Source organism: Coregonus lavaretus (assembly GCF_964263955.1).
Source record: "Coregonus lavaretus genome assembly, chromosome: 27".
Classification (NCBI taxonomy): Eukaryota; Metazoa; Chordata; class Actinopteri; order Salmoniformes; family Salmonidae; genus Coregonus; species Coregonus lavaretus.
The window spans coordinates 979893-1004831 of NC_140014.1; the positions used below are offsets into that span (position 1 = coordinate 979893).

Consider the following 24939-nt stretch of genomic DNA (forward strand, 5'->3'; position numbering starts at 1 on the left):
ATATATCTTCATCATTGCTACTCTGTTCTATTCATATCTTCTGTGTCCTTCAGACAGCGGGAATATTAAATCCCATGAGGCCTGTGGCTAATGATAATAACAACAACGCTGCATTTCATCTGTAGAAAACCAATTTCTCAGGAACTGAAGCGCTAGATAACAAATTGTGTGACTCTTAATACATTTTTACATTTTAGTCATTTTAGCAGATGCTCTTATCCAGAGTGACTTACAGTTAGTGAGTGCATATATTTTCATACTTAACAGTGTTGACAACTTCTGGAGGAATGCAACGATTCGGCTCCTGGGGAGGAAGGAGGGGGGTGAGGGAGTGTCAGTTATGGTGTCACTATAGCAACTAGGCTCGTTCTCTCACTTACTCTCCATCTTTTTCTCTCCCTCTCTCTCTCTCATGGTTTTATTTCTTTCTCCATCTTTCTCTCTCTCCAATTCCCAGTACTGTTTCTCTCTCATTTTCCCTGTTTCTCTCTCTCCAATTCCCAGTACTGTTTTCTCTCCTTTTCCCTCTATCTCCGCACTTCTCTCTCCCACCCTGTCTTTCTCTCTCTCCTCTTTCTTTCCACTATCTCTCCTTCTCTTTTCCTCTTCACCCCCCCCCTTTCTCTCTCTCTCTCTCTCTCTCTCTCTCTCTCTCTCTCTCTCTCTCTCTCTCTTTATCAATCCCGCCATTGCTTCCCCTCCATCTCCCTTCCCTTTGTGTTAGAAGGGGTGATTAACATAAAGTGATGAACATAGTGATGATTCCTCGGCAGTCCTGCGGCTGTCTCTCTCTCTCTCTGGGTGAACCGGACCCATAAAAAAATGGTTTAATGGATCCAAAGCTCATTAAATGTTGTTTAATGCTGCCGCCGAGCCCAAAGAGGGAAAATGAGGGGAGAGAGGGGGCGAGAGACACTGAAACATGGCTTGTGGGTAATAATGAGGAAGAGGGAGAGTGAGGGCGGATAGAGCAAGAGAGGGAGAAAGAGGATGAGTGAGTGAGGGAGGCAGTGAGTGAGTGGGTGTATCCTAAACCACACCTTTTCCCCTACCAACTCGCTCAGAGGATGACTTCCAGAGAGTGGCGAGTGGATCAATAAACCCATCAACTTTGGGACACACTCGTGACTTGAATGATGCAATTCATGTTCCACTTTTAAATAATAATAATAATAAAATGAACATTAATTCAAATTAACAAATTCCACAGAGATGGGCTTTACGGAAGAGTGGCCAGAAAAAAAGCCATTGCTTAAAGAAAAAAATAAGCAAACACATTTGGTGTTCGCCAAAAGGCATGTGGGAGACTCCCCAGACATATGGAAGAAGGTACTCTGGTCAGATGAGACTAAAATTGAGCTTTTTGGCCATCAAGGAAAACCTTATGTCTGGCGCACACCCAACACCTCTCATCACCCCGAGAACACCATCCCCACAGTGAAGCATGGTGGTGGCAGCATCATGCTGTGGGGATGTTTTTCATCGGCAGGGACTGGGAAACTGGTCAGAATTGAAGGAATGATGGATGGCGCTAAATACAGGGAAATTCGAGGGAAACCTGTTTCAGTCTTCCAGAGATTTGAGACTGTGACGGAGGTTCACCTTCCAGCAGGACAATGACCCTAAGCATACTGCTAAAGCAACACTCGAGTGGTTTAAGGGGAAAAATTGAAATGTCTTGGAATGGCCTAGTCAAAGCCCAGACCTCTATCCAATTGAGAATCTGTGGTATGACTTAAAGATTGCTGTACACCAGCGGAACCCATTCAACTTGAAGGAGATGGAGCAGTTATGCCTTGAAGAATGGGCAAAAATCCCAGTGGCTAAATGTGCCAAGCTTATAGAGACATACCCCCAAGAGACTTGCAGCTGTAATTGCTGCAAAAGGTGAATCTACAAAGTATTGACTTTGGGGGGGGGGGGGGGGGGGGGGGTGAATAGTTATGTACGCTCAAGTTTTCAGTTTTTTTTGTCTTATTTCTTGTTTTGTTTTTTCACAAGAAAAGTGGTAGGCAGGTTGTGTAAATCAAATGATACAAACCCCTCAAAAAATCCATTTTAATTTCAGGTTGTAAGGCAACAAAATAGGAAAAATGCCAAGGGGGTGAATACTTTCGCAAGCCACTGTACTTGGATTCAGGAGGTGGGATTATTAAGGGGAAAAGGTGACATCACCCTAAATCTCATTTTAATACACAATTGGTAACATGATATTCTCTTACCTAATTTAAATAAGTACCACCATTTTTCTCACACATTTACACACAATATCCTATAATGACAAAGTTAAAAAATGTTTGCACATTTACTGAAAATGAAATACAGAAATATCTCATTTACGTAAGTATTCACATACCTGAATCAATACATGTTAGAATCAGCAATTACAGCTGTGAGTCTTTCTGGGTAAGTCGTTAACAGCTTTGCACACCTGTATTGTACAATATTTGCACATTATTCTTAAAACAATTATTGAAGCTCTGTTAAGTTGTTTGTTGATCATAGCTAGACAGCCATTTTCAAGTCTTGCAATAGATTTTCAAAACATATAATTTTTCAATTTAAATTATTATATACAATTCTTGCTACCAAAGAATGTTATTTATATGGGGGATACAATCTTCCCAGCTCTGCAGATTTAGCTGCGAAGAGACAGAATCATTAGATCATTTGTTTTGGTACTGTCCATTTGTAGCTTGTTTTTGGACACAGGTCCAGGAATTGCTAAAGGATTGCAATAGTTACCTGGAGCAAACCCTGGAGATAGCATTACTGGGTGATCTGAAAAGTCATAGTCAATCGATCAATAACATAATAATACATTTAGCAAAAATGTTTATTTTCAATTTACAATCTGCAGAAACAATGAGAATAGAAAGGTTCAGAACTTTTGTAAAACATCACAGTACAGTTGAAAAATATATGGCAAATACAAATCTGATATGGATTGTTAAGAGATAGATGGGTGGTGTTGAATGGAGTTGAAGGATGGGACTAATAACAACTAACAACAACTAATAACAACAAGATAACTAATAATGTAAGCATACTGTGTCCATAATAAGTATATAGGTAATAGGTTGAGAGCTTTTGTGAAAGAGCACCGTTAGAAAGATATGGCATATAGAAGCAAACCGGATGGACATCATGAAAATGATCGGAGAGGTTGAGGGTAGAGGAAGTTCAGGAGTAAAACCAGACAAAATAGAATTATTGTAAAATTGACTGTGTCCATAAAATGTATATAGTATGTATAAGCTGGAAGTAGAGGCCTAAGCATTGTTGTTCACTAGATTACTCCAATTAGGATATGTGTGTGTGTATGTATATATGTATGCATGTATATATATGTGTGTATGTGTGTGTATGTATGTGTATATGTGTGTGTGTATGTATGTGTATATGTGTATATGTGTATGTGTATATGTGTATGTGTATGTGTATGTGTGTGTGTATATATATATATATATATATATATATATATACATATACAGTGAGGGAAAAAAGTATTTGATCCCCTGCTGATTTTGTATGTTTGCCCACTCACAAATAAATGATCAGTCTATAATTTTAATGGTAGGTTTATTTGAACAGTGAGAGACAGAATAACAACAAAAAAATCCAGAAACAATGTTATAAATTAATTTGCATTAATACTTGGTGGCAAAACCCTTGTTGGCAATCACAGAGGTCAGATGTTTCTTGTAGTTGGCCACCAGGTTTGCAAACATCTCAGGAGGGATTTTGTCACACTCCTCTTTGCAGATCTTCTCCAAGTCATTAAGGTTTCGAGGCTGACGTTTGGCAACTCAAACCTTCAGCTCCCTCCACAGATTTTCTATGGGATTAAGGTCTGGAGACTGGCTAGGCCACTCCAGGACCTTAATGTGCTTCTTCTTGAGCCACTCCTTTGTTGCCTTGGCTGTGTGTTTTGGGTCATTGTCATGCTGGAATACCCATCCACGACCCATTTTCAATGCCCTGGCTGAGGGAAGGAGGTTCTCACCCAAGATTTGACGGTACATGGCCCCGTCCCTTTGATGCGGTGAAGTTGTCCTGTCCCCTTAGCAGAAAAACACCCCAAAAGCATAATGTTTCCACCACCATGTTCGACGGTGGGGATGGTGTTCTTGGGGTCATGGGCATCATTCCTCCTCCTCCAAATACGGCGAGTTGAGTTGATGCCAAAGAGCTCCATTTTGTTCTCATCTGACCACAACACTTTCACCCAGTTCTCCTCTGAATCATTCAGATGTTCATTGGCAAACTTCAGACAGGCATGTATATGTGCTTTCTTGATCAGGGGGACCTTCAGTCCTTCACGGCGTAGTGTGTTACCATTTGTTTTCTTGGTGACTATGGTCCCAGCTGCCTTGAGATCATTGACAAGATCCTCCCGTGTCGTTCTGGGCTGATTCCTCATCGTTCTCATGATCATTGCAACTCCACGAGGTGAGATCTTCCATGGAGCCCCAGGCCGAGGTAGATTGACAGTTATTTTGTGTTTCTTCCATTTGCGAATAATCGCACCAACTGTTGTCACCTTCTCACCAAGCTGCTTGGCGATGGTCTTGTAGCCCATTCCAGCCTTGTGTAGGTCTACAATCTTGTCCCTGACATCCTTGGAGAGCTCTTTGGTCTTGGCCATGGTGGAGAGTTTGGAATCGGATTGATTGATTGCTTCTGTGGACAGGTGTCTTTTATATATGGTAACAAGCTAAGATTAGAAGCACTCCCTTTAAGAGTGTGCTCCTAATCTCAGCTCGTTACCTGTATAAAGACACCTGGGAGCCAGAAATCTTTCTGATTGAGAGGGGGTCAAATACTTATTTCCCTCATTAAAATGCAAATCAATTAATAACATTTTTGACATGCGTTTTTCTGGATTTTCTTGTTGTTATTCTGTCTCTCACTGTTCAAATAAACCTACCATTAAAATGATAGACTGATCATTTCTTTGTCAGTGGGCAAACGTACAAAATCAGCAGGGGATCAAAGAGAGAGAGAGAGAAAAAAAAAAAAAAAACATATGGGGGATTGGAAGTTATACAGACAATTACATTGATGGAAGTTACAATCTATCTGAAATATTAAAGCTGATCTACCCCCTGAAAATGAAAAAAAATTCAAGGCCTACCTTTGCTTGACATCATGGGAAAATCAAAATCAAAATATTGTAGACCTCTACAAGTCTGGTTCATCCTTGGGAGCAAACAATAGTACGCAAGTATAAACACCATGGGACCACGCAGCCATCTACCGCTCAGGAAGGAGATGAGTTCTGTCTCCTAGAGATGAACGTACTTTGTTGAGAAAAGTGCAAATCAATCCCAGAACAACAGCAGAGGACCTTGTGAAGATGCTGGAGGAAACAGGTACAAAAGTATCTATATCCACAGTAAAACGAGTCCTATATCGACATAACCTGAAAGGCCGCTCAGCAAGGAAGAAGCCACTGCTCCAAAACCGCCATTAAAAAGCCAGACTACGGTTTGCAACTGCACATGGGGACAAAGATCGTACTTTTTGGAGAAATGTCCTCTGGTCTGATTAAACAAAAATATAACTGTTTGGCCATGATGACCATCGTAATGTTTGGAGGAAAAAGGGGGCTGCTTGCAAGCCGAAGAACACCATCCCAACCATGACGCACGGGGGTGGCAGCATCATGCTGTGGGGGTGCTTTGCTGCAGGAAGGACTGGTGCACTTCCCAAAATAGATGGCATCATGAGGAAGGAAAATGATGTGGATATATTGAGGCAACATCTCAAGACATCAGTCAGGAAGTTAACGCTTGGTCGCAAATGGGTCTTCCAAATGGACAATGACCCCAAGCATACTTCCAAAGTTGTGGCAAAATGGCTTAAGGACAACAAAGTCAAGGTATTGTAGTGGCCATCAGAAAGCCGTGACCTCAATCCTATGGAAAATGTGTGGGCAGAACTGAAAAAGTGTGTGCGAGCAAGGAGGCCTACAAACCTGACTCAGTTACACCAGCTTTGTCAGGAGGAATGGGCTAAAATTCACTCAACTTATTGTTATTACTTATTAAGTATTATTATATCACATTTACATAGGTATTCAGACCCTTTACTCAGTACTTGTTGAAGCAACTTTGGCAGTGATTACAGCCTCAAGTCTTCTTGGGTATGATGCTACAGGCTTGGCACACCTGTATTTGGGGAGTTTCTCCCATTCTTCTCTACACATCCTCTCAAGCTCTGTCAGGCTGGATTGGGAGTTTCGCTGCAGGTCTCTCCAGAAATGATCGATCGGGTTCAAGTCCGGCCTCTGGCTAGCCACTCAAGTACATTCAGAGACTTGTCCTGAAGCCAACCCTTGCTGTGTGCTTAGGGTCATTGTCCTATTGGAAGGTGAACCTTCACCCCAGTCTGAGGTCCTGAGCGCTCTGGAGCATGTTTTCATCAAGGATCTCTCTGTACTTTGCTCCGTTAATCTTTTCCTTGATCCTGACTAGTCTCCCAGTGATGCTGCCACCACCATGCTTCACCGTAGGGATGATGCCAGGTTTCCTCCAGACGTGTTGATTGACATTGAGGCCAAAGAGTTCAATCTTGGTGTCATCAGACCAGATAATCTTGTTTCTCATGGTCTGAGAGTCCTTTAGGTGCCTTTGGCAAACTCCAAGCGGGCTGTCATGTGCCTTTTACTGAGGAGTGGCTTCCATCTGGCCACTCTACCACAAAGGCCTGATCCACAGAGGAATTCTGGAGCTCTGTCAGAGTGGCCATCGGGTTCTTGGCCACCTCCCTGACCAAGGCCCTTCTCCCCCGATTGCTCACTTTGGCTGGGCGGCCAGCTCTAGGAAGAGTCTTGATGGTTCCAAACTTCTTCCATTTAAGAATGATGGAGGCCACAGAGTTCTTGGGGGCTCCAATCAAGTTGTAGAAACATCTCAAGGATGATCAATGGAAACAGGATGCACCTGAGCTCAATTTCAAGTCTCATAGCAAAGGGTCTGAATACTTATGTAAATAAGGAAAAAACTGTTTTTGCTTTGTCATTATGGGGTATGGTGTGTAGATTGATGAGGGATTTTTATTTTATCCATTTAGAATAAGGCTGTAACATAACCAAATGTTGAAAAAGGGTAGGGGTCTGAATACTTTCCAAATGCACTTTGTGTCTCCCCTTTCATCTATGTCTGGTGTTAGCTAATGATCTTACATTTGATACTGGAGCTCTGAGGCATGCATTGAAATCGCTAAGCAGTTGACTTTGATGAAGTGTGCCGATACCTTTATCAGAAGCACTTGATCATTGATGTCCGAAGCTTAGTTTTGTCGAAAAACCACATGATTAGTTTGGCATTGGTTTTGTTACTAGACAAATAGGCTTCCCTGCGCACGTGCTAGGGCGTGTGTGACGTCACACTGTGTTGATCAAAACATTGAGTAATTAACCTATTGTCAACACAATCGGCTGGAAATCCTTAATGCTTCAGGAAGGTTTGTTTCCCCATCACTAGTATTGGCTACTTACTGGTAGTGATGGGGAAAACAAAGCTTCCTGAAGCATCGAGCACAGTGTACACCAGTGGCAGCTGCTGGTCAAAAGCATTTAGAACAGCCAAATTATTATAGATGATGTCGCACACGCCGTAGCGCATATGCAGGGTTGCTTTTTTCTTCTTCTACCTAAACCAATACCAACACCAAACCAATCAAGTGGTTGGCATCGGCACACTGCTTCGAAGTAAATTGCTTAGCGATTTCGACGCATGCCTCGGAGCTCCGGTATCAAACATAACATCACTAGTTACTGGCTTGGTAGGTCTTCAGCCAGCATGGAACAAAAGGAGGGGAAGGGTCGTTCAAAACTCTAAAGCAGTTGTTATTTCAACACATTCGTCACTGCTGCTGTGAAACACATCACAAGAGACATGCCAAACGGGAGATGTATAAAACAAATTTGACATCATTAACCACGTTTCCATCCATAGTTTTTTTGCAAGTAAAGTCATTATGTTTTTGTTTTTTTTATCACAAAGCTGTGATGGAAACAAGACGAATCATATCGAAGTAAACTTAGAGTCACGCAATGATATGGTGTGTCATCTTCCCACTATGACTCGGGAAACCATGCATTTTATTAGGCTTCAGATGAAATAAGTTATGAACTTCACAGGGTGGTGAAGGGGACGGTCATCTTGATGCTCCTTTCCAATAAATATCTAGGGTATTTTTCTGGTGACATGATGATCGATGCTTGACTGCTGTTTGACAAATACAAAAAGTCTCGCTCTTATCCATAACAATCTCATCATGTATCTGCAAGCTGTTGGCTAGAGAGCACGTGCCAAGACCAGAGTAGTCACATTTGCTATTTAACGCAACCATTTTTGTGATACAACTATCGGTAGAGTTGAAAATGTGATGGAAACACATTGAACTTTTGATTTTTATTCGAAAACATACGAGAAAATAACTTTTGTGTGCACTACATCATCACGCAGTGATTTTTATTTGAAACAAATTAGTTTGGTAGAAACACGCCACTGGTGGGAAAATGCGCATATTTTCTTTATGTGGATTTTTGAATATTCTGATGCAATTTTACTGTTGTTTGTCTTGCTTTGTGTATCACCACATTTTCTTGACATTATTTTACTGCAACACTGCATCCAAGTTTCTTGACATAGACATTTCAAAGAGCTGTCAGTTAAAGTAAGTTCATGAATATAAGCTCCCTGCCCACTCACCCTGTCTTTTCAAACTTCCTGGTAGTTAGCCATGAGAGAATAATAATTATTTATAACATTTTGAGCATTTCTATCCCCCAAAAATATTATGGGTGATATTTGAGTCACACAAAAGGCTATTTTACATGGGAAGCAGAATGACTGTTCGAGACCTTTAATAATATATTGTAGCAGCAGCCTACAAGAACATTGGAGGCGTGGCTTATTGGAGGCATGGCTTACATATCATTATTTTTGGCCACCCGTAGAGTAAATGTAATTCCTGTTCATCACATAAAATTTGTACACTACATATTATAATATAATGTTAACATTGTTGATTAAATATATAGAGCCATGACAGTCTTCTGAATGCAATGAACTCTTTATATGGTAATGAAGCGATAACAATTACAACATAGCGATTTGCATAGGTTCTTGAGGAACTCATACACATCTGTAAGCCTTTTTAAACAACTGTCAGCGTTCAACCTTAACATGTGAAGACAATACAACAGAACAGATGAACAGGAATGACGTTTACTCTCATTGGTGGCCAAAAATAATCATATACACTACCGTTCAAAGGTTTGGGGGTCACTTAGACATTTCCTTGTTTTCGAAAGAAAAGCAATTTTTTGTCCATTAAAATAACATAACATTAATCAGCAATACAGTGTAGACATTGTTAATGTTGTAAATGGCTATTGTAGCTGGAAATGGCTGATTTTTAATGGAATATCTACATAGGCGTACAGAGGCCCATTATCAGCAACCATCAGTCCTGTGTTCCAATGGCACGTTGTGTTTGCTAATCCAAGTTAATCATTTTAAAAGACTAATTGAACATTAGAAAACCCTTTTGCATTATGATCCTTATGAGCATGGTTCTTTATTGAACCTTAAAAAAATTGTTCTATATAGCACCAACAAGCCAAAGAACCCTTATCTTGTACTATTTTGAGAAATAAATGTGTGTGTGTACTCATATGTAGGCTAAGAAACAAGGTTCATGAAGTCAATAACTTGCTAGTAACAGATGACATTCATATTCTGACTATCTCTGAAACACACTTAGATACAATAATACCTTTGATGATACAGTGGGAGCAATACGTAGTTGTAACATCTACAGAAAATACAGAAATGCCAATGTGGGTGCTGTTGCGGTCTATATTAAGAACCACATTCCTGTAAAGCTTAGAGGATCTCATTCTAAAGAACTGTTGAAGTAATATGGCTACAGGTTCATCTGCCTCACATTAAGCCCATTCTTGTGGGAAGCTCCTAAAGACCACCAAATGCTAACAGTCAGCTTTAAAGCAGTATCCAAATCCATCAGATGTAGTGATCACAATATAGTACTCAATATCTAGGAAAACCAATTGTCCAAATGCTGGACCTAATACATACAAAAGTTTTGTACTGATTCTTATGTTGATCATGTAAAGAATATTTGCTGGTCTGTGGTGTATAATGAGGAGCAGCCAGACGCTGCACTTGACACATTTATCAAATTGCTTACTCCAGTTACTAATAAGCATGCAACCATTAAGAAAATGACTATAAAAACTGTTCATGATGAGGAATTGAAAAATAGTATGGTTGAGCGGGATTAGCCAAAAGGTATGGCAAAAACAGTGGCTTGCGAAATGATTCACCCCCCTTGGCATTTATCCTATTTTGTTGCCTTACAACCTGAACTTTTTTTTTTGGGGGGGGGGGTTGTATCATTTGATTTACACAACATGCCTACCACTTTGCAGATGCAAAATATTTTTTATTGTGAGACAAACAAGAAATAAGACAAAAAAAACAGAAAACTTGAGCGGGCATAACTATTCACCACAACAAAGTCAATACTTTGTAGAGCCCCTTTTTTCAGCAATTACAGCTGCAAGTCTCTTGGGGTATGTCTCTATAAGCATTGCACATCTAGTCACTGGGATTTCTGCCCATTCTTCAAGGCAAAACTGCTCCAGGTTCCGCTGGTGTACAGCAATCTTTAAGTCATACCACAGATTCACAATTGGATTGAGGTCTGGGCTTTGACTAGACCATTCCAAGACATTTAAATGTTTCCCCTTATACCACTCGAGTGTTGCTTTAGCAGTATGCTTAGGGTAATTGTCCTGCAGGAAGGTGAACCTCAGTCCCAGTCTCAAATCTCTGGAAGACTGAAACAGGTTTCTCTCCAGAATTTCCCGGTATGTAGCGCCATCCATAATTTCTTCAATTCTGACCAGTTTCCCAGTCCCTGCAGATGAAAAACATCCCCACAGCATGATGCTGCCACCACCATGCTTCACTGTGGGGATGGTGTTCTCGAGATGATGAGAGGTGTTGGGTTTGCGCCAGACAAAGTGTTTTCCTTGATGGCCAAAAAGCTCAATTTTAGTCTCATCTGACCAGAGTACCTTCTTCCATATGTTTGGGGAGTCTCCCACATGTCTTTTGGTGAACAACAAACGTGTTTGCTTCTTTTTTTCTTTAAGCAATGGCTTTTTTCTGGCCACATTTCAGATATTATTTAGGGGCTTCATGGCAAAGGGGGTGAATACATATGCAAGCACCACTTTTCCATATATATTTTTTTAAATACGTTTTTTCACTTCACCAATTTGGACTATTTTGTGTATGTCCATTACATGAAATCCAAATAAAAATCATTTTAAATTACAGGTTGTAATGCAACAAAATAGGAAAAATGCCAATATCACAAAACCCACTGATTTTGCGAACTATTTTAATTATATTTTAATTAGCAAGATTAGTAAACTAAGGCATGACATGCCAGCAACAAACGCTGACTCTACACATCCAAGTATATCTGACCAAATTATGAAAGTAATTTTGAATTCCATAAAGAAAGTGTGGAAGAGTTGACATTTTTTGTTGTTGTCTATCAACAATGACAAGCCACCGTGGTATGACAGCTTGGATTGAAAATTACTGAGGATAATAGCGGATGATATTGCCACTCCTATTTGCCATATCTTACATTTAAGCCTACTAGAAAGTGTGTGCCCTCAGTGCCTCTGACCAATCAGCCTGTTACCAACACTTAGTAAACTTTTGGAAAAAATTGTGTTTGACCAGATACAATGCTATTTTACAGTAAACAAATTGACAAAAGACTTTCAGCGCACTTATAGGGGAGGACTTTCAACAAGCACAGCACTTACACAAATGATTGGCAGAGAGAAATTGATAAAAAGATTGTGGGGGCTGTTTTTCTTAGACTTAAGTGAGGCTTTTGACATTATTGATGATAGTCTGCTGCTAGAAAAACATATGTTATGGCTTTACACCACCTGCTATCTTGTGGATTCAGAGTTACCTGTCTAACAGAACACAAAGGGTGTTCTTTAATGGAAGCCTTTCCAACAAAATCCAGGTAAGCATCAGGAATTCCACAGGGCAGCTGTCTAGGCCACTCACTTTTTTCAATATTTTCTAATTTAAGTAAAGCTAGTGTGTCTATGTATTCAGATGACTCAACAATTTACATGTCAGCTACTACAGCGACTGAAATGACTGCAACATATAACTAAGTGCTGCAGTTAGTTTCAGAATGGGTGGCAAGGAATAAGTTAGTCCTAAATATTGAATAATGTAATCGTGTAATGAATAATGTGGAAATTGAGCAAGTTGAGGTGACTAAACTGCTTGGAGTAACCCTGGATTGTAAACTGTCATGGTCAAAACATATTGACACAACAGTAGCTAAGATGGGGAGAAGTCTGTCTATAAGTCGTGTGGTCACGTGCCACAAAGAGGGACTTAGGAAAATTGCAATTGGCTCAGAACAGGGCTGGCCCTTGGATGTACACAGAGAGCTAACATGAATAATTTTCATGTCAATCTCTCCCGTCTCAAAGTGGAGGAGAGATTGACTTCATCACTGCTTGTATTTGTGAGAGGTATTGATGTTAAATGCACCGAGCTGTCTGTTTGAACTACTGGCACACAGCTCAGACCCCACAAGACATGCCACCAGTGGTCTCTTCACAGTCCCCAAGTCCAGAACAGACTATGGGAGGCGCACAGTACTACATAGAGCCATAACTACGTGTAAGTCTATTCCACATCCAGTAACTGATGCAAGCAGTAGAATCAGATATAAAAAACAGATAGAAATACACCTTATGGAATAGCAGGGAGACACAAACACAGGCACAGACGCATGCATACACACACACTCACACATGGATTTTGTGTTGTAGGTATGTGGTAGTAGAATATTGGCCTGACTGCACACACTTAATGTGTTGTGAAATTTGTTGTGATTGTATTGTCATATTTTTGCCTTGGCAGCAGCTAATGGGGATCCATAATAAATACAAATATAAATATAGGAATGGGTCATTGTTTACAAGTTGCTTGCTGTCTCATAAATCTATCGGCAAAAAACACATATTGTCTTCTTCTCCTGAGTCTGGCAGCGCAACAAATCCAGCTGCAAATCCAAGTGCTCCGCACACACCAGCAAAAATATTCCTCCAGTAACCTTTGCTACAGTGAAACACTAAAGGTTCCTCCTACAACCCCTCAACTAACCAATTATGCAAATATGAACCCATTGGCTGCAATGGTTCCTTGAGGAACTCCAGGTTTCCTTGAGAATCTCCAGGATTACTCGAGTCACCCCTAATTCTTTGGATGCTAAGATGAATTGTGCAGCCCTATTTATACGTTTGTCAAAAGCGTTTGATACAGTTGATAATTCTATCTTATTGAGTAGGTTGTCTGTGTTTGGCCTTGGCAGTGATGCCCGTTTGTGGTTTCAGAATTATCTTAGTGACAGAACCCAGGCTATTATGATAGACAGGGTTGAATCCACATTTCTTGCAGTGCTTAAAGGGGTACCCGAGCGTTCAATTTTGGGGCCATTGTTGTTCACGTTGTATATAAATGACATTGGAATTTCTGTTAACACCTGTAACATTCATCTCTACGCAGATGACACAGTTATATATTCCTGTGCCTCTTCAGTGACCTTCAGCATGATTTTGACTCAATCCCAAAATCACTTACTGATCTTAAATGGAAATAAAACCAAGTTTATGCTGTTCCCTAGGTCTCGTAATGTTGATCCTGAGGACTTGCGTATTTGCACTCCAATTGGAGCCCAAATTGAGCAACTTTCTCACTATAAGTACTTGGGTATCTGGATTGATGACAAGCTGTCTTTTGAAACACACATTGAAAAGTTGACAAAGAAGCTGAGATCTATGATTGTTTTTTATATATATAAATAAATCCTGCCTCAGTTCTGAAAATAGAAGGAAGATTGTTCAAACAACGCTTCTCCCAGAAATAGACTATGGTTACATTGTTTATATGCACATGGCAGCCTCTGTTTTGGACTCAGTATTCCATTAAGCATTACGTTTTATCACTGGGGACGGTTTTAGGATTCATCAGGAAAATCTGCTTTGAGTTTTTTTGCTCCTTATGTGTGGAACAATACATAGAATTCCTTGCAATTAGATATTCTGGTGCCTTTCAGGCTTTTATATTACGGAATGCTATTGCTTTCCTTAAATATGTTTAATGTTGTGTATTGTGTTTTATTATAGTGTGTTTTATTTGTAATGTATATGAAGGGCTGTTGTGTTTTATATATGTATTAGGTTTTATTTGTAAACGTATACAGGGCTTTCTTGTAAAATAGTTTTATCTCAATGTAACTCCCAGTTTAAATAAAGGTTAATAATAATAATTATAAGAGTGTAGGGGAATCCCCTCCAAATTAAGGGCTGGGATTAATGGACTATTGTCTCTCTACTTCCATTTTCACTCCCTGATCTTCCATTTCTTCTAGGGTCGCAGCAGTCCGACTTAAAGAGTCAGCCCTTATTAAAAAAGCATTACACTAATAAAGTAGAGACTTGAGAAGTGAGTCGATAATGCCTCGGAATGGAGGGAGGATGTTTCAGGAGTGTGTCTGGTGTCTGGTCTGTCACTGGGCAGCCATTCAGAAGACATACATAGAGAGAGGAGAGGAGAGAGGGAGAATGAGAGACGGGAGAATAAGTGTTGAGTGGTCTGGGTGAGGGTGTTCAGGGGCAGTCAGTGGGCAACAACTAATTAAACAATTAGAGAATGGAGGGAGAGAGAGAGAGAGGTTAAGAGGTTGTGAGATCGATTTAGGATCTACGCGTCCGTCTTCCTCCTACACTTCCCTATACACCAGATACAACCCCACCTCTATAATAGAATTGATTAAACTCACTTTCTATTTTGCAGAGGGAACACCTCTAACTACACCACTTAGAGTACCTGTAGAGTGACGGGGGGGACAATGGTTCCAAGGGGATCACACACACATGCCCATGCACAAAAACCTTTGTTTTCACACACACAGACCCTCCACACCCATAAATCAGCAGGGCCGGGTTGTTGACATGGACAAAGTGTGCCATAAGATCTATGCACTCGATAAACCCGTCCGATAGCACGCGCTATGATGAACCACCTCTCCAGTGACTGATTGCGTCGTGCCCCCTCTCGTAAATCACCCAGCGACACCCCCTCTGCCCCCTTCTCTTACCACCACCACCTGCTTTTGAGGAGTACACACACATGCATGCAGGGACAAACCTGACAGGGGGTATTTGACACACACACACTACAGTGTGGTGGAGGTGGTCTTTTGACAAAGGAGAGACAAAGCTTGTGGTTGTGATACTGACAGTTTTCCCATCTATCTAAGTCCTTATTGTCCCATCTGTCTATGTCCTTATGTGCTTATTGTCATCTCCGGTCCAGTCCTAGTAAGACAATGACAAAGCATGCCCACTTTGTCCTGGCTAGGGAGACTGGCATACATGGGTCTCACGACAGCAGGTCAGGTATTATACTCCCAGTACATGATCCTTGGTTGGCTGAGTGCCAGTGGATTTTTTGGGGGGGACATTCAAGTCATCAATATGTTGCTAACTAGCAACAAGACTTTAGAGTTTGATCTAGCCAATGATTAGCCCAATGGGGTAAATGCAGATGGGCAAACCTCATCCTATGTAGCCTATTTATAGCCACTATGCTGCATCAGGTGGGCTACATAAGGTGATCATGCTTATTGCTAAATAGCACACCTGCCTGATAATATGGACCAACATGTTATTGGGCTCATTTCTGGAGGAGGAAATTATATTTTAGATGTCAGCATCATTTTATTTTATTTCATTTATTTCGTAGAATGTCCTTTTAAAAAGTCACCAGAACTGACCTCCTCACAGTCAAATTGTAAGTCCCTCTGCAACGTGTAGTATCCTGTGATATGTGCTTTTGTCAGTATATATTGTTTAATAGGCCCTGAACTAGGGACCTCCCACCTTACAAATCCCAATTGAACCACTGTGTACACTCACACACACAGACCCCCTCACTGATGTTTGAACACCTATATTTCAACAGCGTTTCAATGCTGAACCTAACAACCACACAAATGGCTAACTTTCAAAGTGTTGCTAACAACATTAGGGCACAGACTAGGACCAGAATTTATGGCCAGACTGTAGGTGTGAATCAGTTATGAAATAAAGAAGGAAGGAATACTTTCATGACTTTTATACCCTGCACCTGCAAGTAGGAAGTCTGTGGCCTTGTGTTTAGAGTGTCCACCCTGAGATAAGAAGGACGGAGGTTTATTCACCGGATGAGTCATTACAAAGACTTGGTTCCGATACCTCTCTGCTTGGCACTCAGCAATAAGGAGATAGATTGGGGGTAAAGGCCCTGCGACACAAGCGTCCTGTCCAGCTGCCTCACGCTACAAAAACATTCTGGCTCGGACAAGGCTACTTACATTTACTTCTGAACCGGTGTGGTTTATGTACTCACCGATGTGCTTGCCCTTCATGTGGTAGAAGAAGGAGACGCAGTAGGGGAGACGACCAGAGCCCTTGGGGCCCCTGGCAGCGGTCACGTTGTAGAGGGGGGACATGAGACGGGCAGTGTCCCCCAGGACCCGGGGACGAGAGGCCTCAATGTACATGTAGCAACCTAGAAGGGTGAGAGAGTGGAGACAGAGGGTTGGGTTAGAGACAGTGGATTTGGTCCCCTTTTACATGTGGATTTATTTGTAAATCCTGGTGAATTCTGCATGCTGCAAATAGGTATGACAGTTGTAAGTGCTATGAAATAATGTGTACCTACGTTAGTACATCCTCATCGGCCCTGTGTCAATAGTTTAAAAAATATGTTGAGTAGATTTTAGGTCCTTTTCGGATCATTACTGCTCAAAAGACCTGGGCCCATATTCACAAAGTGCCTAAGAGTAGGAGTGCTGGCCTAAGCCATAATGAATAAGAGGGGGGACCTGATCCTAGATCAGAAATGCTGCAGCTCCACACTTGAAAAGGAGAATAAAGATTGCTTATCATTACTCATCCATTGTCACGACCTGACATAGAGTTGGCTAGTTGGTGAGTCAGGGTGTGAATATTCTATGTGTGGGAATTTCTATGTGGACATTCTATGTCGTTGTATTTCTATGTTTGGCCGGGTGTGATTCCCAATCAGAGGCAGCTGTCGCTCATTGTCTCTGATTGGGGATCATATTTAGGTAGCCTGGTTGCCTACCTTAGTTGTGGGATCTTGTTTGTGTTCCTGTTAGGCTTGTTGTGTGTATAGCCCATAGGACGTCACGTTTTCGTTGTTTTGTTATTTTGTCTAGTGTTTATTCGTTTTAATAAATATGTACGCACACCACGCTGCACCACGCCCACCAAACAAGGACCAAGCAGCGTGCCCAGGAGGAGCAGAGATCATAGACTTGGGTGGAGATAAGAGAGGATCTGGCCAAGTATATGGAGGCCCTGAAAGGATGAGGGTGGAGAAGGAGAGTGTAGCTGATAAAGGACCCTGGACGAAGGAGGAAGCCCAGGTAGGAGAGAAACGGCGCCTTAAAAGGACTCGGTCACGAAGACAGCCCGAGAAGCAGCCCCAATAATTTTTTTTGGGGGGGCACACAGGGTGGTTGGCGTAGCCAGGGTTCAGAGCAGAGCCAACTCCCCGTATTTGCGCTAAGAAGCATGTGACCGTGCAGGCTCCATGTTGTGCGGAGATACGCACTGTGTCGCCAGTGCGCCTGCACAGTCCAGTGCGTCCTGCGCTAACGCCACGCACGTACCGTGCGGAAGTGGGCATCCAGCCAGGACGGGTTGTGCCAGCTCTACTCTCCAGACCTCCAGTGCGTCTCCACAGCCCGATACGGCCTGTGCCAGCTCCTCGCACCAAACCAGTGGTGCCTGTCGCCAGCCCGGTACGCCCTGTACCTGCTCCCCGCACCAGACCAGTGGTGCATGTATCCAGTCCAGTACGGCCCGTACCTGCTCCCCGCACCAAGTCAGTGGTGCGTGTTGCCAGCCCGGTACGCCCCGTACCTGCTCCCCGCACCAAACCAGTGGTGCGTGTATCCAGTCCAGTACGGTCCGTACCTGCTCCCCGCACCAAACCAGTGGTGCGCGTATCCTGTCCAGTGCGGCTCGTACTTGCTCCCCGCACCAAACCAGTGGTGCGTGTCGCCAGCCCGGTACGCCCCGTACCTGCTCCCCACACCAAACCAGTGGTGCGCGTATCCAGTCCGGTATGGCCTGTACCTGCTCCCCAGTCCGGTATGGCCTGTACCTGCTCCCCGCACCAAACCAGTGGTGCGTGTCTCCAGTCCGGCACGACCCGTGCCTGCTCCTCGCACCAGACCAGTGGTGCGTGTTCCCAGTTCAGCTCCGGTCAGCGGCTCCAGTCCAGACCCAGAAGTCAGCCCCTCTCCAGGGTCGGGGCCTCCCACACCAGGGTCCAGACAGGGCTTGGTGCTCCCCTAATGAGTCAGGTTGGTGCGGCCGGAGTATGCACCTTTGGGGGGGGGGGGGGGGGGGGGGGGGGGGGGGGGGGGGGGGGGGGGGGGGTACTGTCACGCCCTGACATAGAGTTGGCTAGTTGGTGAGTCAGGGTGTGAATATTCTATGTGTGGGAATTTCTATGTGGACATTCTATGTCATTGTATTTCTATGTTTGGCCGGGTGTGATTCCCAATCAGAGGCAGCTGTCGCTTGTTGTCTCTGATTGGGGATCATACTTAGGTAGCCTGGTTGCCTACCTTAGTTGTGGGATCTTGTTTGTGTTCCTGTTAGGCTTGTTGTGTGCATAGCCCATAGGACTTCACGTTTTCGTTATTTTTTCAAGTGTTTACACGTTAGCCTTATGCTAACCTCAACAGGTGGTACTGATTATATCCTGGCACAACTTCTTAATCAGCCTATGAAAGATGTTAGTTATATCCACCAACCATGGCATTTTTTAAATAGGTCAACCTTGGCCACTAGAGGGATATTTGAAACCTACAAATTCAAGGTTTACTTGTTCCGTTGGTCTGTAAGAAAAGGTTGTTTGTCAATATTGCTCTGATGCATCCTTGACTAGGCTACTACTAACGTCAGACAACATTATCAATTTTTTTTGCATACATGACAAAATTCCATGTTTTTGCTTCAGTTTCACACACATCCATGTGCTTTAACGAAGAGCCTTATGGATTTGTCATTTGTCAATAGCAGTCATGTAGGCTATTATTGTCTGCATTGCTTCTCTGTGGCACACGCTGCTAAAGCGGTTGCCTCAAAGTTAATTGTCCACTTTAACCGTGGGTTTGAGCCCCCCTCACAGAAAGCTTTCTTGTTGAGGAAAAAACAGTTCACTGCTAGCTCTTACTCTACGCTCGATTCAAAATGCATGTGACAAAGTACAGTGGGGAAAAAAAGTATTTAGTCAGCCACCAATTGTGCAAGTTCTCCCACTTAAAAAGATGAGAGAGGCCTGTAATTTTCATCATAGGTACACGTCAACTATGACAGACAAATTGAGAAGAAAAAAATCCAGAAAATCACATATTAGGATTTTTTATGAATTTATTTGCAAATTATGGTGGGAAATAAGTATTTGGTCACCTACATACAAGCAAGATTTCTGGCTCTCACAGACCTGTAACTTCTTCTTTAAGAGGCTCCTCTGTCCTCCACTCGTTACCTGTATTAATGGCACCTGTTTGAACTTCTTATCAGTATAAAAGACACCTGTCCACAACCTCAAACAGTCACACTCCAAACTCCACTATGGCCAAGACCAAAGAGCTGTCAAAGGACACCAGAAACAAAATTGTAGACCTGCACCAGGCTGGGAAGACTGAATCTGCAATAGGTAAGCAGCTTGGTTTGAAGAAATCAACTGTGGGAGCAATTATTAGGAAATGGAAGACATACAAGACCACTGATAATCTCCCTCGATCTGGGGCTCCACGCAAGATCTCACCCCGTGGGGTCAAAATGATCACAAGAACGGTGAGCAAAAATCACAGAACCACATGGGGGGACCTAGTGAATGACCTGCAGAGAGCTGGGACCAAAGTAACAAAGCCTACCATCAGTAACACACTACGCCGCCAGGGACTCAAATCCTGCAATGCCAGACGTGTCCCCCTGCTTAAGCCAGTACATGTCCAGGCCCGTCTGAAGATTGCTAGAGTGCATTTGGATGATCCAGAAGAGGATTGGGAGAATGTCATATGGTCAGATGAAACCAAAATAGAACTTTTTGGTAAAAACTCAACTTGTCGTGTTTGGAGGACAAAGAATGCTGAGTTGCATCCAAAGAACACCATACCTACTGTGAAGCATGGGGGTGGAAACGTCATGCTTTGGGGCTGTTTTTCTGCAAAGGGACCAGGACGACTGATCCGTGTAAAGGAAAGAATGAATGGGGCCATGTATCGTGAGATTTTGAGTGAAAACCTCCTTCCATCAGCAAGGGCATTGAAGATGAAACGTGGCTGGGTCTTTCAGCATGACAATGATCCCAAACACACCGCCCGGGCAACGAAGGAGTGGCTTTGTAAGAAGCATTTCAAGGTCCTGGAGTGGCCTAGCCAGTCTCCAGATCTCAACCCCATAGAAAATCTTTGGAGGGAGTTGAAAGTCTGTGTTGCCCAGCGACAGCCCCAAAACATCACTGCTCTAGAGGAGATCTGCATGGAGGAATGGGCCAAAATACCAGCAACAGTGTGTGAAAACCTTGTGCAGACTTACAGAAAACGTTTGACCTGTGTCATTGCCAACAAAGGGTATATAACAAAGTATTGAGAAACTTTTGTTATTGACCAAATACTTATTTTCCACCATAATTTGCAAATAAATACATTAAAAATCCTGCAATGTGATCTTCTGAATACTTTTTTCCCCACTGTAGATGATTATAATAATGCATGGCGGTTAGCCTGCATGTAAGTGTAGCCTACATAAGAATATACCAATGACAGCCAACTGTCTTCTTACCTTAAGACTGTCGATTTCGTGTTCTGTAGACTCGATAAACTTCTTTAAAAGAACTGCAATACTGACATCTGTAGAATGATAACGAGAGTGCAAACTACCTACTGTACACTTTGTAATGTTCATCCTTTTTGAGTCTAATAACGCATATAAAACGTTATAAGCCATGTAATATAGCCTATGCAATATGATTATAAGGCAACACCAGTGTGTTTGTGTACATGGATGAAGAAAGAGGTAGCTCCTTATTAAATTAATTCATCATCTTCATTTTCAAGCTGTTGGCTGTAGGCGTGCCTTTTCAACACCCTAACAGTGCTTGACTTGGGCAGAAGCTCACCAGAACTAAGTACCGTTACCTCAAATGTTCTACTGCTTGAGTTCCTGCACCTCTTATAAAATATTAGCTCAAAGGTATTGTGAAGTTTCTGCACCTAAATATGAACAGTTATCGGCACCCAAAATGAGTACCAGCACCTAAATGTAGTCCACGTCAAGCACTGCACACTAACACAATACATGTAAATCAAAATTGCAAAAGGAAGGAAAAACTTGTGAGATTTAAACCCTTGTCACAATGTGCAACAATTTAAATGTACTGGGCACTTTACCCAGAGAGCAATTTGACCAGTCACTACAAGTGATAGTTGCTTTGATGATCAGAACGTGATGTTGGTTAGGTATCTTAAGGATGCTTCCATCCATGAACAAGTGTTGGAACACGTCCAACTTCTTCAACTATTTTAATTGGCTGATGCACTCGTGCCAGGATATGTTCAGTGCCACCTGTTGAAGTTAGCATAGGGATAATGTGTGCCATATTATCTGATTGGACAAGCTACAATTTAGCGTTCTGTCTCATGCAAGTAAATCAATGATTTTTATTGGTTGATACATATTTTGAGCTGGAGAACCCTTTTAACTAAATGGTTGCAAGTATGGCCCCATTATCTTCGAACTAGCCTTCACTCTGAAAAATGCTTGGTTGTTTGGATGAGCCAACCAGAGATGGTGGATAAATGAAGATAGTTAACTCAGGCCGTTACCATCGAAAAGAATGGTCAGCTCCGGTCTGCTTAGGGGGTGGCTCTCCCATAAACACCAGTGTGATAGCAGCTGGGTCTGGTCTACTTAGTTCATTGACTCTAATGTAGCCAGGGAAGAAAAATAAATACATCAGGGAGTGGCTTAGTATGAGTGACAGTAAACATAATTCCTGTTCATCTGTTCTGTTGTATTGTCATCACATGTTAAGGTTGAACACTGACAGTTTTGTAGCTTCAATAAGGCTTAAAGATGTGTGTCAGTTCCCCAAGAGCCTATGCAAATCCCAATGTTGCTATAACTACCACTTTATTACTATATAAAGAGGTCAATGCATTTTGAATGACTGTCATGGCGCTCTATGTAATCAGCAACATTAATATTACATTAGCATTTGTAATATGAATAAACATTCAAGGAAATGTTGTATTTGTAGTGTACAAACTTTATATGATGAACAGGAATGACATTAGGCCATGCCTCCAATCTTCTGATAGGCTGCTGCTACAATATATTATTAAAAAGGTAAACATTTTTACCCCTTCCATAACAAAAAGTTTCCTGTTTGAACCTTTACACAGGCAGCCCAGTATACGCGTATTTTGATATGCATCATGTCACAGTATTTCCTCGAAGAACCTGTTAGAGGAGTTTCTCGAGGAACCTTTGTGACCTGGGAAGGTTCCCCCTGTGTGGCAATTTTTTGAACCTCAAAAGGTTCTTCCAGGCTCCTTTACGTCTAAGAGTGTAGCCTACCTTCTTTGGTGCCACTCCTGTCCATCTCTGGGCCGGTATTGGACGAGCGCTTGGGGTTCTGGGTCAGGTGGTTCTGTCTTGTCCAATCAAAATTGTCGCCACGGTCCTGGGAGAAACCGCAGATGTGCTCGTCCTCAAAGCCACAGACATGGTCTGTCAGAAAGAGAGACGTGAAAGAAGGAATGTGTTATAGAAAGAGTGACACATTATCAAGAGAGAGGGAGAGTATGAAAGAAAATATGAAAGAGAGATATAGTAGGGAGAGGCGGAGCGGGAGAGAAAATAAACTTACGAGAGAAGTTTGAAGTTTTAAAATGACCAGTGAATCACATGGGCAACCCCACTTCAATCGCCTCTTAGCATTCCAGCAATAATTATCTGGCTGTTTCAACTCTGAATCACACAAACTAACTAAAACTGATTCTCCAACTATCCACACAGTTGCTACCAAGAACAACCAACCATCACATCAATTTCAACCCATTACATGAATCCACTGCTGGCTATGAAATTCACTAAGCACTGTCGATGGAGGGACTATGATACATCGCAATTACACACGGAACACACAGGCACTCCATTTATGCTCTTCAGCAATAATACCCATTGTTGCATGTGTTGTGGATGACTACAGAACACAAACACGCACACACACACACCAACCAACCCACTCATTCACTCACTCGCACATACACACAAATTACGCCTGCGACACACTGTCAGCCCTAGTGCACTAACAGGGAATTAGATTCCACTTGGGATGAAGCCTGTCTCTCTCTGTTCCCCATTCACGACAGTGTTATAATAGAAACATGATCTATTACGATTTACGTCCCACTCGGCGACATACATGCACTTCATCAATTTGTTTCATGGTACTCTTACCTGAAGGTCTTGGGTAATTGTAGGCTATAAAAAAGGAAATACACATTGATTATCACAATACACTTTCATAAAACTGTGTAGTAATGCACATTTTAAAATGTATTTAAATAATTGCCTAAATGAACATAACAAAAAGGGCCTACTTGGCCACAGGGTTGGGGTCAATTCCATTTCAATTCCAGTCAATTCAGGAAGTAAAATGAAATTCCAATGTTCTTAAATGCTTTTCAATTAGGAACATTTGGAATTGGAATTTGGTTTACTTTCTGAATTGACTGGAATTGAAATGGAATTGACCCCAACCCTGCTTGGCCAGCTATGGATAGCTATGGATTAGTTATTTTTATTATCAGACACTAACTAAAGAGTGTCCATTTTGGCTGCAGATGCAAGCCAGTCGCCGGACACTACTCACGCTCTGAGTACTTGATGGTGCGACTGACATAGTCTCCTGTGCTGTAGGTGGTGATGGGGGCCAGGCGGATCTCATAGGAGAGGGGGATCTTCAGGTCAGTCAGGGTGTAGGACATGAGGCCACCCTTCACCGGCTCCTTCTTGTCGATCTGCTTGGAGAACAGGTTCATCTGATTCATCTTTTCATTCTGCTTCATCAGGGGGAAACAGAGAGAGGGAAAGAAAGAGGGGGGGAGAGGGAGATGGTAAGAAATGGGACACAACAGATGATGGTGGGTTTAATTTGCCGAACTGTAATATACAGTAAACTCGCTTGAAACTAACCTCCCCCATAACATTTAAATGAGTGGATGTCTTACATGAAAAAATATGTTTACATTACCAAGTACATTAAAGGGGTAACCCTACTCTAACATGCTGACTAGACCGGGCATTCGCGTGCATCCGCGTGCATCCGCGTGCGCAATCGAATGCATGTTGATTTTGTCCATGCACACCAGACACGATCTGGACACGCAGGTTGAAATATCAAAACTAACTCTGAACCAACTATATTAATATGGGCACAGGTCGAAACGCATGAAACATTAATGGCAATTTAGCTAGCTAGCTTGCTGTAGCTAGTATTTTACCTGAAATGCACACGGTCCTCTACTCCGACAATTAATCCACAGATAAAAGGGTAAACCTAGTTAGTTTCTAGTAATCTCTCCTCCTTCAGTCTTCTTCTTCTTCTTTGGACTTTATATGGCGGTTGGCAACCATCTTTAAGGTGCATTACCACTGCCAACTGGAGTGTGGACCTGAGT

At 42.3% G+C, this 24939-nt stretch overlaps 1 protein-coding gene across 1 annotated transcript in view; it reads right to left on the reverse strand.

The window, feature by feature from the left end:
* Positions 1-24939, reverse strand: part of LOC311103082 (MAM domain-containing glycosylphosphatidylinositol anchor protein 1-like) — a gene marked incomplete at its 3' end in the record, with an annotated part of 494094 nt that overhangs the window by 90684 nt on the left and 378471 nt on the right. Inside the window, exons 12-15 of the mRNA XM_084144616.1 lie at positions 24132-24318; positions 23717-23740; positions 22832-22984; positions 16551-16712 (exon numbers count right to left, since the gene is read on the reverse strand). Of these exons, the coding sequence (XP_084000742.1) occupies positions 16551-16712; positions 22832-22984; positions 23717-23740; positions 24132-24318 (526 nt within the window). The remainder of the gene's footprint in view (positions 1-16550; positions 16713-22831; positions 22985-23716; positions 23741-24131; positions 24319-24939) is intronic.